The sequence below is a fragment of the Hyaena hyaena genome, unplaced genomic scaffold, assembly GCF_003009895.1.
Source record: "Hyaena hyaena isolate Hyena2069 unplaced genomic scaffold, ASM300989v1 scaffold_14, whole genome shotgun sequence".
Taxonomy (NCBI): Eukaryota; Metazoa; Chordata; class Mammalia; order Carnivora; family Hyaenidae; genus Hyaena; species Hyaena hyaena.
The window spans coordinates 5,871,624-5,889,675 of record NW_024080646.1 but is presented as its reverse complement, the minus strand read 5'-3'; the positions used below and the strand labels follow the sequence as shown (position 1 = coordinate 5,889,675).

General features: G+C 36.5%; 1 protein-coding gene across 2 annotated transcripts in view; it reads right to left on the bottom strand.

Moving 5' to 3' along the window:
- ROCK1 (Rho associated coiled-coil containing protein kinase 1) overlaps positions 1 to 18,052 on the bottom strand; it is a 177,522-nt gene that overhangs the window by 19,798 nt on the left and 139,672 nt on the right. For both annotated transcript variants that reach the window (XM_039217786.1, XM_039217790.1), the window contains exons 22-25: positions 17,203 to 17,297; positions 10,891 to 11,056; positions 9,554 to 9,647; positions 9,015 to 9,103 (exon numbers count right to left, since the gene is read on the bottom strand). In XM_039217786.1, the coding sequence (XP_039073717.1) occupies positions 9,015 to 9,103; positions 9,554 to 9,647; positions 10,891 to 11,056; positions 17,203 to 17,297 (444 nt within the window). The remainder of the gene's footprint in view (positions 1 to 9,014; positions 9,104 to 9,553; positions 9,648 to 10,890; positions 11,057 to 17,202; positions 17,298 to 18,052) is intronic.

Here is an 18,052-nt window from a genome sequence, read left to right as displayed (position 1 = left end):
AAAAAAAAAAATAAAGAGATGCATCAAGGATGGCATTACAATCAGATGAAACCACTCATAGGCAAAAATGCCCAAGATAATTTTTTTCCTTTGGACAAGTAGGTAAGTAAGCAGATGGTGCCTGACTAGGCCACACTGAGCCCATTTTGAATGTAAGACGGAACGTAAATGTAAATGTTAGTTGAGGCTAATCCCTTTTGCCAGAAGGAAAGAACATATTAAAAGTTAGAAGAAGTGTTAAAAGCATGTGAAATTAAGCTACATAAACTAAAACAATAAGTCATGGTATTTTCTGCAATTATGTTTAAAAAACACCCACAGATTTTTCCATTAAAACAGAAAAAAAGCCCTAGCTATGATCATTTCCATATACATTTAGTCCTATCTAGGATGAAGACCCTAGAGAGTAAATGCTTATTTCATTGAACTCATAATGCATATTGGTTTTTTCTTAATAGTAAATCTAACATATTTATTACAAGAAAAATAAAATACAGAACTATATTATGAAGAAAGTGAAAAACCCTCGTAGTATCACCCATCAAAGAGCACTTCTGCTGAAGTCTCTTCATTCAATCTGCTGGGTGTATATCCTTTAAAACTTTTCCTTACATATATAAGCTGATTACATGTATATTTAAATAAAAAAATGGAATTACGCTATACATTGTGTTGTAACTTGCTTTTTAAATTGACTACTATATCACATTATCATGGGAAATCTAATTACCCCATGTCATTACATATAGGCCTATTTCATTTATTTTTAATGGCTCTTTTGCATTGTATCCTATGGATATATTATGGTTTATCAATACTATGCTGATGCGTGGTTGGGTTATTTTTATTTTTCACCATTAAAAACAATGTTGTGGAGTGCCTGGGTAACTCAGTTGGTTAAGGGTCCGACTTCAGCTTAGGTCATGATCTCGTGGTCCATGAGTTCAAGACTGTGTCAGGCTCTGTGTTAACAGCTCAGAGCCTGGAGCCTGCTTCCGATTCTGTGTCTCTCTTTCTCTTTCTGCACCTCCTGCAAAAGCTTACTCTCTCTCTCTCTCAAAAATAAACATTAGAAAACATTTTTTTAAAATGTTGTTGCTGTAGGGGTGCCCTGGGTGGCTCAGTGAGTCATGGTCTCATGTTTCATGGTTCATGGGTTTCAGCCAAGAGCCTGGAGCCTGCTTTGGATTCTGTGTCTCCCTCTCTCTCTGCCCCTCCTCTACTCATGCTCTCTGTCTCAAAAATGAATGAACATTAAAAAACAACTTTTTTAATGTTGTTGCTGTAATTACATTTGCATGTGTCCTTCTGAGCATTTATGGAGTTATTTACACAGGATAAATTTGTAAATGTGCAGTTACTGGGCCAAAAAATATGCACATTAAAAGATATTATTCTGTTAATTGTTCTCATGGTTTACTCCCTCAGAAACTACACAAATTTCTCTATATTCTTGCTAAAGAGGAGTATTATATCTCTCTCATTTAAATGTGTCCATTTGTCAAAAAGATACCTCATTATTGCTTTAATTTCTATTTCTAATGGTTATGGGTGAGCTTTTTAAAATTCTTTTATTTCTCAAATGTATCTTATTTTTTCATACTAGATGGTCTTTTTCTTATTTCTGGAGGCTCTTTTATTTATATTTATCTACACTTGTTGTAAATATTCTTCTTTGTTTTCTTTCAACTTATGTTGTTTTGGGCTCCATAGACTTGAATTTTTATGTACTAAATGTCAATTCTTTTCTTCATGGTATAGGTTTTGATATAAAAGTAAGTACAATCCTTCTACTGAAGGATTTTCAACAGATATTAAGTACATTTTTGAAGGATTAATCTAGTTGCAACATGAAAAACTGAGAGGGACAGTAGATAAGTGGTAAAGAAGCTATTATAATTGTTTAATAAAAAGTAAAAAAAAATATTTATTTTACAATATAAAGCAACTGGGGTACAAAGTACCTTATGAAGAATTTAAAATACTGTATTAGTAAAATGACAAGATGTCAAGTTTTAGTAAAAACGTGATCTAGCTGCATCATTAAATATATAGCAAAATGATACAGCCACCCCTATAGTTTCTTACTTACTCCCAGTTCTTCTCTTTTGGCTTTAGTCAAGTGTTTTCTCTTCAATGAATTTTCCTACTGTCAATTATAGGTCTTTTGTAGACTCTAAACATGTTCTTACTAGTCAAATGAATAGACAAGCTACTTTCTGAACTCAATTAAAATCCAAATTCCTGAAAAAGTCTTCTATATTTAACGAAGAAAGAATATTACATTATTTGTTCCAATGAAAAGATTGAACATTATAACCTAAGTTTTAAGAAAAAGTTCAGGGTAAGGCAAGATGGTGGAGAAGTAGGGAGTACATTTCGCTCGCCTGCATCTCTCCAACAAGGAAGGCCTGAAGCCACAGGACACTGAACTGTAAGAGTCTGGTAGGAAAAAAGGCAGAGTCCACTAAGAAGACAGCCTCATAGGTGCATGATTGCGAACTAGGTAAGGTAAAAATGGGCTGGGACCCAGAGGTATGAAGGCAAGGGAGCCCCCTACACCGAGAGCCATGGAGAGATGAGGGAAGAGAAAGATTGGCTAAAATTGCTCATAAACCTACCTGGAATTGAGAAAAACCTCATCCCGGGATGAAGAGGGATCCTATCATCCCATCTCTAACCACAGGGCATTGTGAGAGAGATCCTAACTTTAGCTGTGGCACTTTCTTTGGGCTGCGTGCCTCGATCCCAGGTGGCGCCAGGAGAAACTGCTTCCCTGATCCCACTATTTGATACCCTCCCCGGTTAAGAAGAGGCCCGGTCTATGGGATTACATTTCTGGCGGTATCAATAAAGTGCACGGACTAAGATCTGGAACCAGGGCAGGGCTTGGGACACAGAATACGGCCCACCTTGGCTAGACTGAGGCACGGGGAGACTGGACCCAAAACAGTAATTTGGAATGCCTGGTTCAGAGAAGGGACTGGGGTGCCGCCATTTTGTGTCCCCACAACCACCAAGGTGGGGCCTCAGGGAGCAGCCCGGTGGACCTGCAGTGGAGGCAAGACCTGCCTACACCAAACCACGCTCATCTGCACTGGAGAGCTTTTTTTTTTTTTTTTTTTTTAACCAGAGCCTGGGTCAAGACCAACATTGATGTATTGCCATGATTAACGCTAGATCAATTATGCTATTCAGATATATTTTCCCTTATATCATTCTTATCTCTCCCCTCTGCTGGACTGGGCACTCTGGTCATTAGTTTACTTAAACAGTCACATTTAATCCATTCTCTTAATGCCTATACTACACCTCCATCGTTACCTCCCCCCCCCCTCTCTCTGTGGAATAATCAGACTATATAGTTTCTTTGGGTCTTCGTTTCTTTCTCTTTGCCTCCTACCATGTTCTCTTTCTCTCTCTGAATTAAGCCTTTTAGTCTCTCTGACTGGTCAGTGTTCAATTTCTCTTTCTCCCCACCCCTGTCATTTCTCTCTTTGTATATGCTCTTCCATCAGCACTGCTACCACCCTGCTCTTTATTTGTAGCTGGGATTTCTGGTTTTAGGCTTTTAGACTGTCCTTTGTCTTCTGTTGTTTTGGTTTGTTTCTCCCCCCCCACCCTTTTGGTTTGCTCGTTTGTTTGAGTGGTCTGTGTGTCTGCGTGCTTTTGTTCCCTGTGTTTGTCTGTTTTCTTTTTCAGGACTACCTCAAGAAATAAGCCAAAGTATACATGGTGGAGAGTCCCAAATGTCACTACGGGTAGGGAAATAAAATAACCAAAGGCACAACAAAAGAGGCCAAGGGACATCATTAAAAGAACACTTCCTGAATGAACAGGCCATGGACAGTCAATGAGCTTCCTTTAATAAAGCAGAACTCGCAGGGCCAGAGCACATAACAAACTTCTAAAAGTTACAAGAAACAGAAAGATAGCCAAAATGACGAAATGGAAGAACTCTTCTCTAAAGAAATTCCAGGAAGAAAGGAGAGCTAAAGAACTGCTCAAAACAGATACAAGCAACATAAATGACCAAGAATTTACAACAATAGTCATAATATTAATTGCTGGGTTTGAAAAAGGCATGGAAGACATCAGAGAAGCTATTACTACAAAGATTATGGACCTTAAAAATGTTGTGATGAATTAAAAAATGCTATAAATGAAGTGAATAACATTTTATTACGGTGGCCACTGCATGAATTGAAGAGGCAGAGAGGAGAATAGGTGAATTAGAAGACACAATTATAGAAAGAGAGGAAGCCAAGAAAAAGAGAGATCCAGGAGCATGAAAGGAAAATTCGAGAACTGAGTGATGGAATCAAATGAAACAATATCCATATCATAGGAATTCCAGAAGAAGAAGAAGAGAGAAAAAGGAGCTGAAGGGATAGTTGAACAAATTATATCTGAGAACTTCCCCCAACTTGGGGAAGGAAACAGACATTGAAATCCAAGAGGCACAAAGAACTCCCCTCAGACATAACTCAAATCAATCTTCGACACAACATATCATAGTGAAACTGGCAAAATATAAGAACAAAGAGAGAATTCTGAAAGGGGCCCTACCATACAAAGGGAGACCTATCAGAGTAGTTGCAGGCCTATCTACTGAAACTTGGCAGGCCAGGAAGGAATGGCAGAAAATCTTCAATGTGATGAACAGAAAAAATATGCAGCCAAGAATCCTCTATCCAGCAAGCCTGTCATTCAGAATAGAAGGAAAGATAAAAATCTTCCCAAATAAACAAAAATTGAAAGAATTCATCATCACTAAACCAGCCCTATAAGAAATCCTGAGAGGGACTCTATGAGGGAAATGTTGAACACAAGGTACCAGAGACACCACCACAAACATGAATCCTACAAAGAACACAATGACTCTAAACCCCTATTTTTCAATAATAACACTGAATGTAAATGGACTAAATGCTCCAATCAAAAGACATAGGGTAGCAGAATGGATAAAAAAAACCAAAATCCATCTATTAGCTGTCTACAAGAGACTCATTTTAGACCTGAGAACACCTTCAGATTGAAAGTAAAGGGATGGAGAAATATCTATCATGCTATTGGAAGTCAAAAGAAAGCTGGAGTAGCCATATTTATATTGGACAAACTGGACTTTAAAGTAAAGGCAGTAACAACATATGAAGAAGGGATTATATAATAATTACAGGGTCTATCCATCCGGAAGAGCTAACAATTATAAAAGTCTACACACCAAAATCCAGGAGGACCCAAATACATAAAACAATTAATCACAAATAGAAACAATCTTATGGATAAGAATGTGCTAATAGCAGGGGACTCTAATACTCCACTTACAGCAATGGATAGAACTAGACAGGAAAATACTAAGGAAACAATGGACCTGAACGACACACTGGACCAGATGGATTTTACAGATATATTTAGAACGCTACATCCTGAGGCCATAGAATTCACTTTCTTCTCAAGTGCACATAGCACATTCTCCAAGATAGATCACGTACTGGGATATAAAGCAGCTCTCAATATATATAAAAGAATTGAGATCACACCATCCACACTTTCAGATCACAATGGTATGAAACTTGAAATCAATCATAGGAAAAAGTCTGGAAAACCTCCAAAAACATAGAGGTTAAAGAACACCCTACTAAAGGATGAATGGGCAAAACAGGCAATTAGAAAAAAAATTAAAAAATAAATAGAAACAAACGAAAATGAAAACACAACAATCCAAACTCTTTGGGATGCAACAAAGGCAGTCCTAAGAGGAAAGTACATTGCACTCCAGGCCTACTTCAAGAAACTAGAGAAAGTGCAAATACAAAATTTAACAGCACACCTAAAGGAACTAAAACCACAGCAGCAAGAGCACCCCAAACCTAGCAGAAGAAAAGATATAATAAAGATCAGGGCAGAAATAAACAATACAGAATCCAAAACAACAGTTGAACAGATCAATGAAACCAAGAGTTGGTTTTTGAAAAAATAAACAAAATTGATAAACCCCTAGCCAGGCTTCTCAAAAAGAAAAGAGAGCACATCCAAATAGAAAAAAATCATGAATGAAATGGATTTATTACAACCAATCCCCCAGAAATACAAGCAATTATGAAGGAATACTATGAAAAATTAGAAGGACTATGAAAAATTAGAAAAAATTAGAAAAATCTAGAAAAATACTAGAAGAAATGGACAAATTCCTAAACACACACGCACTACCAAAATTCAAACAGGAAGAGACAGAAAATCTGAACAGACCCATAACTAATGAAGAAATGGAATCAGTTATCAAAAATCTCTCAACAAATAAGAGCCCTGGGCCAAATAGGTTCCCTGGGGAATGCTATCAGACATTTAAAGCAGAGTTTATACTCATTCTTCTCAAGCTATTGCAAAAAACAGAAATCGAAGGACAATTTCCAGACTCTTTCTACAAAGCCAGCATCACTTTGATCACCAAACCAGACAGAGACCCAGCAAAAAAAGAAAACTACAGGCCTATATCCTTGATGAATACAGATGCAGAAATCCTCAATAAGACACTTGCAAATCGAATTCAACGCCCATGAAAAGAATTACCCACCATGATCAAGTGGGATTCATTCCTGGGTTACAGGGCTGGTTCAATATTCGCAAATCAATCAATGTGATACATCACATCAACAAAAGAAAAGATAAAAACCATATGATCCTGTCGATAGATGCAGAAAAAGCATTTGACAAAATACAGCATCCCTTCTTAATAAAGACCCTCGAGAAAGTCGGGATAGAAGGAACTTACTTAAACATCATAAAAGCCATTTATGAGAAGCCCACAGCTAATACCATCCTCAGTGGGGAAAAACTGAGAGCTTTCCCCCTGAGATCAGGAACACGACAGGGATGTCCACTCTCACCACTGTTGTTTAACATAGTGCTGGAAGTCCTAGCATCAGCAATCAGACAGCAAAAGGAAATCAAAGGCATCAGAACTGGCAAAGAAGTCAAACGTTCACTTTTCGCAGATGACATGATACTCTACATAGAAAACCCAACAGACTCGACCAGAAGCCTACTAGAACTGATCCAAGAATTCAGCCAAGTTGCAGGGTACAAAATCAACATACAGAAATAGGTTGCATTTTTATACACCAATAGTGAAGCAACAGAAAGAAATAAACTGATCCCATTCACAACTGCACAAAAAAACATAAAGTACCTAGGAATAAACCTAACCAAAGATATAAGAGATCTGTATGATGAGAACTATAGAAAACTTATGAAGGAAATTGAAGAAGACACAAAGAATTGGAAAAACATTCCATGCTCATGGATTGGAAGAATAAATATTGTTAAGATGTCAAACTACCCAAATCAATCTACACATTCAATGCAATCCCAATCAAAATTGCACCAGTATTCTTCTCAAAGCTAGAACAAACTATCCTAAAATTTGTATGGAACCACAAAAATACCCCAAATAGCCAAAGTAATACTGAAGAAGAAAACCAAAACGGGAGGTATCACCATCCCAGACTTTAGCCTCTAATACAAAGCTGTAATCATCCAGAGAGTATGGTATTGGCACAAAAACAGACACATAGACCAATGGAATAGAATAGAGAACTCAGAATGGGACCCACAAATGGATGGTCAATTAATCTTTGACAAAGCAGGAAAGAGTATACAATGGAAAAAAAGACAGCCACTCTAACGATGCTGGGAGGACTGGACAGCAATGTGGAAAAGAATGAAACTAGATCACCTTCTTACACCATACACAAAAATAAACTCAAAATGGATGAAGGACCTGATTGTGAGACAAGAAACTATCAAAACCCTAGAGGAGAAAGCAGGAAACAATGTCCTTGACCTCAAACGCAGCAATTTCTTACTTGACACATTGTCAATGGCAAGTGATTCAGAAGCAAAAATGAACTATTGGGACCTCATCAAGATCAAAAGCTTCTGCACAGCAAAGGAAACAATAAACTAATGGGCAACCGAATGAATGGGAAAAGATAGCCTAAAATGACATCAGATAAAGGGCTCGTACCCAAAATCTATGAGGAACTCACCAAACTCCATACCCAAAAAACAAATAATCCAGTGAAAAAATGGGGAGAAAACATGAATAGAAACTTCTCCAAAGAGGACATGCAGATGGCCAACAGACACATGAAATGATGCTCAGCGTCCCTCATCATCAGGGAAATACAAATCAAAACCATACTGAGATACCACCTCTCACCGGTCATAGTGGCTAAAATGAACAAATCAGAGGACTCTAGATGCTGGTGAGGATGTGGAGAAACGGGCACCCTCCTACATTGTTGGTGGGAATGTAAACTGGTGCAGCCCGTCTGGAAAACAAGAGTGGAGGATCCTCAAAAAATTTAACTAAAGAATTCCCCTATGACCTAGCAATAGCACCGCTAGGAATTTACCCAAGGGATACAGGAGTGTTGATGCATAGGGGCACATGTACCCCAATGTTCATAGCAGCACTTTCAACAATAGTCAAGTCATGGAAAGAGCCTAAGTGTCCATGATGAATGGATCAAGAAGATGTGGTTGTCTATAAAATGGGATACTACATGGCAAACAGAAAGAAGGTAAAATTTGGCTATTTGTAGCAATATGGAAGGAACTTGAGGGTGTTGCTGAGCAAAATAAGTCAGGCAGAGAAGGACAGATACCATATGTTTTCACTTATAAGTGGAACAGGAGAAACTTAACAGAGGACTATGGGGGAGAATAAGGGGAAAAAATAGTTGGGGAGAGGGAGGAGGGCAAACCATGAGAGACTCCTGAATACTGAGAACAAACTGAGGGCTGATGGGGGTGGGGATGAGGGGAAAGGGGGGTGATGGGCATGGATGAGGGCACTTGTTGGGATGAGCACTGGGTGTTATATGGAAACCAACTTGATAATAAACTATGAAAGAAAGAAAAAAGAAAAAGTTCACAAAGAGCAAATATTAGCTTCTGAATATATGATACTCAAATACATACATATAGAAAAGCCTGAGAATGTATACCTGTGTTTTAAGGGTTCTTTCTGTACTGATATTCTTTTCATAGGCAGCCTTAAGATTATTGATCTCTTCCTCTTTCTTCAGTTTATATTCTGTTAACAAATTATAAAGTGTTATTATAGGACATTAAATTTCTGCATTCAAAATTAATAATGTTCTTAATTATGCAAGTTAGTATACACATTATAACTTTTAGTAAATTCATTAAGATAATTCTTTTTTGTTCAGTTTTACTGAGGTATAATTGACAAATAAATTTGTAAGATATACAAGTAATACAATATGATGATTTGATACATGTAAACATTGTGACAGGATTCTTCCATCAAGTTAATTAACACATCCATTACCTCATATTTTTAACATTTTCTGAGATGAGAACATTTAATTTCTACTAAGATAATTCTTAAGGCTATAAAAGCCACTTTAACATATGAAAACAAATATTTCAAAAACCTAATACACAATATAAAGAGCTAAAGATTTACCTCTGAACTTGATTAGACATTAAAATTAAAACAAAACAAAAAAACCTTACATACCTTCCTCCGTCCTCCTCATGTTATCAGTTAGTTCTTCATTTTCTTTTCTTAATAATTCATTTTCTTTGGTTAGCATGCTGTTTGTTTCTTCAAGCTTAATAAAACACACAAAAGTTTAAGCTACATTCACTTTGCTAGTCTCTTATTTAAAACAGTAACCTTAAAAAAAATACTTCACATTCTCCATAGATGAAGACAGGTCAGATGTTGCTTTATTATGAAAATGTCTGGTTTCCAAAGGTTTAACATATGCTGATATAATGAAATTCAAAATATTTTAAAACAACTGTTAGCTTCTAAAAATTATTTCAGCGTGCGTGCGTGTGTGTGTGCGCGCGCGCGTGTGTGTGTGTAAGGAAGAAAAAAATGTAATGGAAGGAGAACTAGACTACAAACTTGGGAAAGTTAAATTTAGTTTTCTAGCTATGTGACTCTTAGCAACTCACACGTTTTTGGGCCTCAATTCCTTCATCTGAATAATGCTGATGAAAATGACAATTAAAAACATTTTACTTTCAGTAATGTGCTACTCATTCACCATTCTATGTATATTATTTCACTTAACATTCTTAAGAATCTTGTGGAATAGGTATTATTTCTACTTTTTTTTTTTTTAAAGTAAACTCTATGCCCAACGTGGGGCCTGAACTCACAACCCTGAGATCAAGAGTTGCATGCTCTACTGATTGAGCCAGGCACGTGCCCCAGTATTATTTCTATTTTATAGATGAAGACTCATATAGGTGAAGAATCTGAGACTTAGAAAAGTTAAAGGAAATTGCCAAGATCATGTAATTTCTTCGAGGTAAAGCTAAGACTCAAACCCAGACTACTTACACCAGAGCACTTGATGGTAACTTCAAAAGAAGAAAAATGTAACTCTTTCCCTTTCATTCCCATGATCTATATAGATAATAGTGTAAATTTGGGAATAGTTAATTATATTACTGGTTTTCTATAATTAATTTGTAAATATCCAAAGAATTTCTCATCCTGAAATAGTTTCTCTGAACTTTACAGAATTCTGGCCATAAAATTAGTTGTATATTGAGATAACAACAAATAAATTTAAGCTAAGCATTTTCATACATAGAATATATTAAGATCTACATCCAGAAAGAGAAAGCAATACATTATACTGAATAAGAATTTCAGTCATTAATGATGGTTTTGGATTATATAAACTGTTTTATACACAAGTACAGACTAACCATTGTGTATAAGTAAAGTCAAAGTAAATGCACATGCACACATATTCACCTCACCCTAACACCTTAGGATATGACCTATTTTTAATTAATTTTAGTCATAAACCTTGCCAGAAAAACCACACTTACCCGGCTAACCGTGTGATCTTTATCTGTAATCTCTTGTCTATTTCTTGAGGCAGCTTTCTTGCTTTCTTGGGTCAATTCAAAATACTGTTCTTCCAGAAGCCCTCGAGCCAACTGCTCAGACTCAGCTTTTGTTTCTGCTAAATCCAACTGAGTAGCAAGAGTTTCTCTGCAACAGATTTATAAGAGAAATGGATATAAAGAAATTCATTTATTCTTCCAAATTAATGATATGCTTAAAAAGACAAGTATACTTAAACAATAATAATTATTTATTGCTTAAATAAAATCCATTATTTGAATCCACTTAAAAAGGTCTATATAAATAATAAATTTAACCTCTCAGACTTTGAAAAACTATAAAAATAAAGAACTCTTTAATTGTGTACTTGCTGTTGTGCTTAACTAAGAAAAGTTAATAAAGCAATGGCAAATCATCTACTTTTGAAAAGGGACTTGTTGTGGATTAGAATGGAAGATAGCATGGTGCAGGGGAAAAATAATAGGCTTGTAAACCAGGAGGCCAGACCTAGATCCTTATCCCTAATTCTATCACTAACTAATTGGGTAAGGAAACTGGGCAAATTTCTTATATTTCCTGAAACTCAATTTAATCAAATCTGTAAAATTAGAGTTAAACTAAATGATTTTTGAGGTCCCTTCTAGTTCTGAAATTTAATGAGATTATAAAGACTTATAAATAGATATGTAAACCACTGTAAATTATTCTAGGAATGCTCCTTGGAAATAACACTTTAAACCTTTTTTGGAATTGACATTCAGACCAGGACCAAATCACTCCAGTTTGCTTGCTTCTCCTGAAGAACTACTTAATAAGCTATCTTGGTCATAACTGTAACCCTCTCCCCCATACATAATACATGCTCAATAAATGTTTGAATGAATGACTTCCACCTATTTTTTCATAAAGGAATAATATAAATAAAATTTTCTGTCTCAAGCCTCTCTCAAGAGGGAGACATATACTAACTACAGGAAAAAAGTATTCATTCATTTGTCTAACAAACATTTAACTAAATAGTTACTATGTGCTAGACATGGTTGTACTAATTAAGACATACAGTAGTAACTAATAAGACATAAAGTAGTAAAGTCTCTGCCCTCAGGAAGCATACATTAGTGTGGTAAAACAGGCAATTTTAAAAAATGAGCAAGTCATATACAGTATGCCATAGAGAACACAATAAAACAAAAAAGGTAGAAGAGGCTGTGAATGTGGTATTTTATATAGGGTGATCAAGGAGGCGTCTCTGCTAAGACATGTAAGAAGCGATAAGAAGGAAGGGAGTGAACTATGCATACCTGAAAAGTGATAAGGTGGAAGAAACATCTAATAAGAAATGCCCGAAGTTTGGCCTGAAAGAAGCTTATGAGCAAAGTGAGAGATCAAGGAAAGTTGTGAGAAATGTGTTAAGAGAAGCTGGGAGAGACAATAGATCTTGTAAGGCTTTCTAAGATAGTATAGGGAACTTTGGTTTTACTCTGAGTATTCTGTTTTTAAAAGATCATTCCGGCTGCTGTATTAAGATCAGAGTGTAGGGGGACAATGGCAGAAAGGATATTAATTAGGAGGCTACTGAAATTATCAAGATTGGAGACGGTCTGGATCAGGCTGGTAAATGGTACAAGTCATGAGAACTGATTAGAATCTGGATATGCTTTTAAATTATAGCTAGGAAGACTTATTATTAATGGGTTGCATGTAGAATATAAGAAAAAAATCTAGGATAACTTCAGGTTTTTTATTTAAACAACTGGAAATAACAGAATTGCTAATACAAAAATAAGTAATACAGGGAGGAGCAAGTTGGCAAAGTAAAGGAATTAAGAATTTTTTCTGGATATGTTACAAATGAGATGCTTATTAAACACTCAAGTGGAGATGTCAAATAGATGGCTGGAATGCAGGGGAGAATGTGCTTACACACTGATGCTATTTAAAGCCATGAGACTGGATGAGAACGAGGAGGGAGTGATCCCTTGGGCCCTCCAAACTTTAAAGGTCTCAGAGAGGGGAAGGGACAAAGGAGCAAAGGAGGTTAAGAGTAGCCAGTTCAATAACAAAAATACCATGTGGTGGTCACAGAAGCCAAATGAAGAAATTTCATCAAAAGAGTAATGGACTATGTCAACTGCTACTGTTAAATAAGATAAGGGCTGAGAATGGACTATTGTCTTTAACTGTTAGGAAGCCACCAGTGACCTTGAGAAGAGTTATTTTGATAGAGTGATGAATGCAAAAGTCTGATTAAAATGAGCTGGAGAAAGAGAGAAGAGAACCTGAAGATAAATGGTATGTCACTTTTCTTTCTTTTCTCTTTTTTAAAGTTTTATTTATTTTGAGAGAGAAAGCATGAGCAGGGGAGGAGCAGAGAGCGAGAGAGAACCGTAAGCAGGCTCTGTGCTGTGAGATTCGTGAGATCATGACTCACTGAGGTGAAATCAAGAATCCAATGCTTAATTGACTGAGTCACCCAGGTGCCCAGGCATGTCACTTTTTAAAAAAATATATGTATGTATGTATGTATCTATCTTTCTATCTAACCTGAAAAATACTTATTTTTGAGAGAGAGAAACAGCGGTGGAGGGGTAAAAAAATGGAGGACAGAGGATCTGAAGCAGGCTCCGTGCTGACAGCAGAGAGCCCCATGCAGAGTTTGAACTCACAAATGGTGAGATCATGACCTGAACCTGAAGTAGGATGCTCAACTGACTAAAGTTACCCAAGCGCCCCTGGTTTGTCGCTTTTCAAAGAAGTTTGACACAAAAGGAAGCAGAAAAGTATGATGTTAGGTGGAAGTGAATATGTGCTTAAAAGATGGTTATTTTTTAGAGACGTTTACCTGTATGCAATGAAAATGACTACAGAAAGGAAGAAACTGATGTAGGAAAGGTAAAGATTACTGGAGTCATATTCTTAAGTAGGCAGAAAGGGATGGGATCAAGGGGCTGACTTAGTTAAAAGTATATTTTTATAAGATTATAAGCAGGAACTTTGTTCTTGTTTACTGCTGTATTCCAAATGCCCAGAAAGGTCTCTGGCCCATAGAAAGTGGTTAGAAATTTTGTTTCAATCAATGAATAGGGGTGTAACTTTTGCCATTCTGATTTTCTTCCTATGCATTTAAATACGCTCAAATTTCTGCTATCTTTAAAAAGAAATGGCTCTCTTTCACCTTCTCCTCCAGCTAGTGCTCTATCTTTATCTCCTTACCTTAGCAGCCACGTTTCTTAAATTAAATTAAATAAGGGGTTACAATTTATTACCTTAGAGGGTCAAATGAGTCCACATAAGTGTTCCTCTATCTCCCTCCAGCCATACGCAATTAAATCTGGGCCAACATTTTACATAAAAATTCAGATTTCTGGCTTCTCTTGAAAAACAAGATCTTGAAATACTCGATCAGTGCTACCATGTGACTGCAAGTAGTTAGAACTGATATGAACTCCTCAGTTTATTATAATATTCACAACTCACACAATGAGCTAGTACCCAACTAGCTTCAAATCTTACATGTATGGTACCATAGGTTCATGAGTTTATAAACTCTGATATATACAATCACCTTAACAAATTTCATCTCTCTCCGTCTCAGTATACAATGAATGTCAAATCAGCTTCAAGTCCTTATATTTTCTCTGAGCTCTGAAGCAATAAACCCCAGTGCTTGGTATCCATTCTTTGATTATCTCATAGGCATCTCAAACTCAATAGTCTGAAATGGAAATAATCTCATCTCCCCTCATTTCATAAACTTGGCATTCTTTAATTCAGGGATTAGTGCTATCATCAACCCAATGCCCTGGTCAGATACTTGAGAACCCATCTGAAATTTACCCAACGATTATCCCCATATTCCCATATCTACAAGTCCTATTGCCTCTACTTCTATTTTCCCCATGTATTTGCCTTCCCTTTATAGTCAACTTCCACTAAAATTTTACATCTAGGAGTACCTAGGTGGTTCAGTCAGTCAAGGGTCCGACTCCTGACTTCCGCTCAGGTTTGTGAGATTGAGCCCCACGCTGGACTCCGCACTTCTCTCTCTTCTTCTCTTTCTGCCCCTCCCCTGATCTCTCTCTCTTTCTCTCTCTCTCACACACACACACTCTCTCTCTCTCTCAAAATAAACAAACATTAAGAAGTTTTACATCTAGATTTTCCAATGGCTACATAATTCAACTTCCTGTATCCACTAGTTTTGCCTCACTCCAATCCATTCTCCACTCTAAAGAGTGCATCTTTCTTGGGGCGCCTGGGTGGCTTAGTCGGTTAAATGTCCGATTTTCGTTTGGGTCATGATCTCGCGGTTCATGGGTTCGGGCCCCGCGTCGGGCTCTGTGCTGACTGCCAGCTCAGAGCCTGGAGCCTGTTTCAGTCTGTGACTCCCTCTCTCTCTGACCCTCCCCTGCTCACACTGTCTCTCTCTCTCTCTCTCCTAGAAATAAATAAAAAAACATTAATAAAAAAAAAAAAGTGCACCTTTCTAAAACACCACCTTGTCAATTCCTAGCAATTTGTCATAGATATCTACCTTAATTATATCTCCCTCCTGACTAGATTCTGAAATACTTGAGGGTAAGAACCATAACTTACTAATAGTACTTAGCACAGTATTGGTGATCAATGTTTCTCTTAAATAGATCCAACAAGAGCATATATCAACCCTATGAAACAATATAGTATGTAGTAGACTGGGTACACCCTTCATAGTGAATGCACACAACCTGGGATTGCACAGTACACTGTAGATATCATACAAATGATAGGGAATAGATTATATAATAGGGGTCTACCACTGTCTCAGAGATTAAACAGGAAAAAATGTACCTTTTCTCCTACCTTAGATTCCACTAAATATATTAAAGATCTAAGCACTGAGTGTCCATGGTTGCTAACAACACAAGAAGGCAAGGGACAGTATACAAGTTTATATACAAGACAGTACAAGGTTATATATAAGGTAGTCTTCACCCCCTCTATCAATCAGATTTGAATATAACTAAGACTCCAGATTAGGAATGTCCAGTAAATCTTTCTATGAGGATAGAAATGTTCTTGGGGCATGTGGGTGGCTCAGTTGGTTAAGCCTCAGACTTCGGCTCAGGTCAAGATCTCATGGTTTGTGAATTTGAGCCCTGCATCAGGCTCTGGGCTGACAGCTCAGAGCCTGAAGCCTACTTTGGATTCTCTGTCTCCCTCTCTTTCTGCCTCTCTCCCACTCGTACTCTCTTTCCCAAAAATAAATAAACATTAAAAAAATAAAAAAATAAAAAGAAATGTTCTATATACCCATGCTATCCAATATTGTAGATGCTAGAGTCACATGTAACTGTTGAGCACCTGAAATGTGGCTAGTTGACCTGAGAAACTAAAATTTAAACTTCACTTAAATAAATTAAAGCTTAAATTTAAATGACTATATAAGACTAGAGGCTACCATATTGGACAGTGCAGCTCTAGATTTAACCAGAAGCACGAAGGAGGACAAAAATGTTCAACTAACTATGGAAATAGAAGCAATAAAATCACAACTGAGGAAAATATACAGGAAAAATGATTTAGTTCCTTCAACAAATAAGTGTCAGGATAGTGATTACCCTAGTGGTGGGCAGGAAGAAGGCATAATGAAGAGGGGGAATACAGTGGGCTTCTAAAGTGGATAGCAAGGTTCTGTCTCTTTCGTGGGTGATAATTATAATGATATTTGTCACATAATTCATAAAATTGTACATGTTTTAATAATGTATTTATTTTTCAATAATAAAATGGTCAGACTTTTACAATTTCTATATGGAAAGAAAATATAAAAATGTCAGAAAGCTGGTTCTAGTGTCTGTTCCATCTAGCTCTGAAAAGTTGTTACACTCAAATAGCGTTAGGTCTTCTCCTTCTAAGGTCCTAAGCACACATGCACACGTGGAACTTAAATGCCTAAGAATACTAAGAGGAAGACCCTAAATACCTGTATCTAGCATAAAATAATGATGTGCAAATACAACATGAACTATTTATATACAAATAGATGTTTAAAGATTGAGAGACCCTTAAAAACAATTTACTGTCATAGTTTAGTGAATCTCTACCCAACTGCCATAGTATTAACATATTAAATTATTTTTTCACCATAAAGGGAAATTTTAGCTTAAATTTAGTTTGATTTGTTCTGAATTTGCCCAATGAGATTTGCTATACCATTTCCATCAGAATAAAAGCACATCTACTCTATATCTTTAAACGTAAGAATGCTATGATATAGTAGTGACTCTTACTCTAAATAAAAATGGACATACTTTTCATTTTGTAGTTCCTGTAATTTCTTTAAATTTTCTCTGTTTTTTTCTTCAATTTCTTCCTTAAGTTCCTTTACCTGGGTTTTATAAAGTGTCTGCAAAACAAGTGATTAGAAGAAATAAGTGTTTATGAGGAGTTTGGTAGTTTCTTATAAAGTTAAACAACAGATGACCCAACAATTCCACTCCCAAGTATTTACCCAAGACAAATCTAAGTATATATCTGTAAAAAATCTTAGAAGTGAGTTTTCATTGCAGCTTTATTCCAAATTGTAAGCCACCAGAGAGGTTCATCAACAGATGAATTTTAAAAATTGTGGAGTATCCATACTGAGCAATAAAAAGGAATGACTACTGATACAAACAACATGATAAACCTAAAAAATATTTTGCGGAAAGAAACTAGGTGCTAAAAAGTATATATTGCATGGTTCCATGTACATGCAACCTCAGAACAGGTGAAAATAATCAATAGTAACAGAGAGAAAATCAGTGGTTACCTGCACATAGAGGTAAGTGGGGAAGATTGACTGCAAAAGGTCACCGGGAATTTATGGTGAAGGAAAACTTTTATATGTTGATTGTGGTGGTAGTCACCCAGCATGCACATTTGTCCAGACTTACCAACACATACACTTATAATGGTTACAATGAAGTATACAGAAATTATATCTCAAAAACATCAAAAGTTATATTGATTTGGGGAAACATTAGAAAGAAACTTAGCAAGCATTGCTCATTAAAAAGATCAATTCTTGAAGTGAATAATGCTAGAGAAACCACTTCTCTTTTGGTGGGTGGGATCGAGTGGATGGTTGAGAGATGTACATAAAATACCTACAAACAAGAT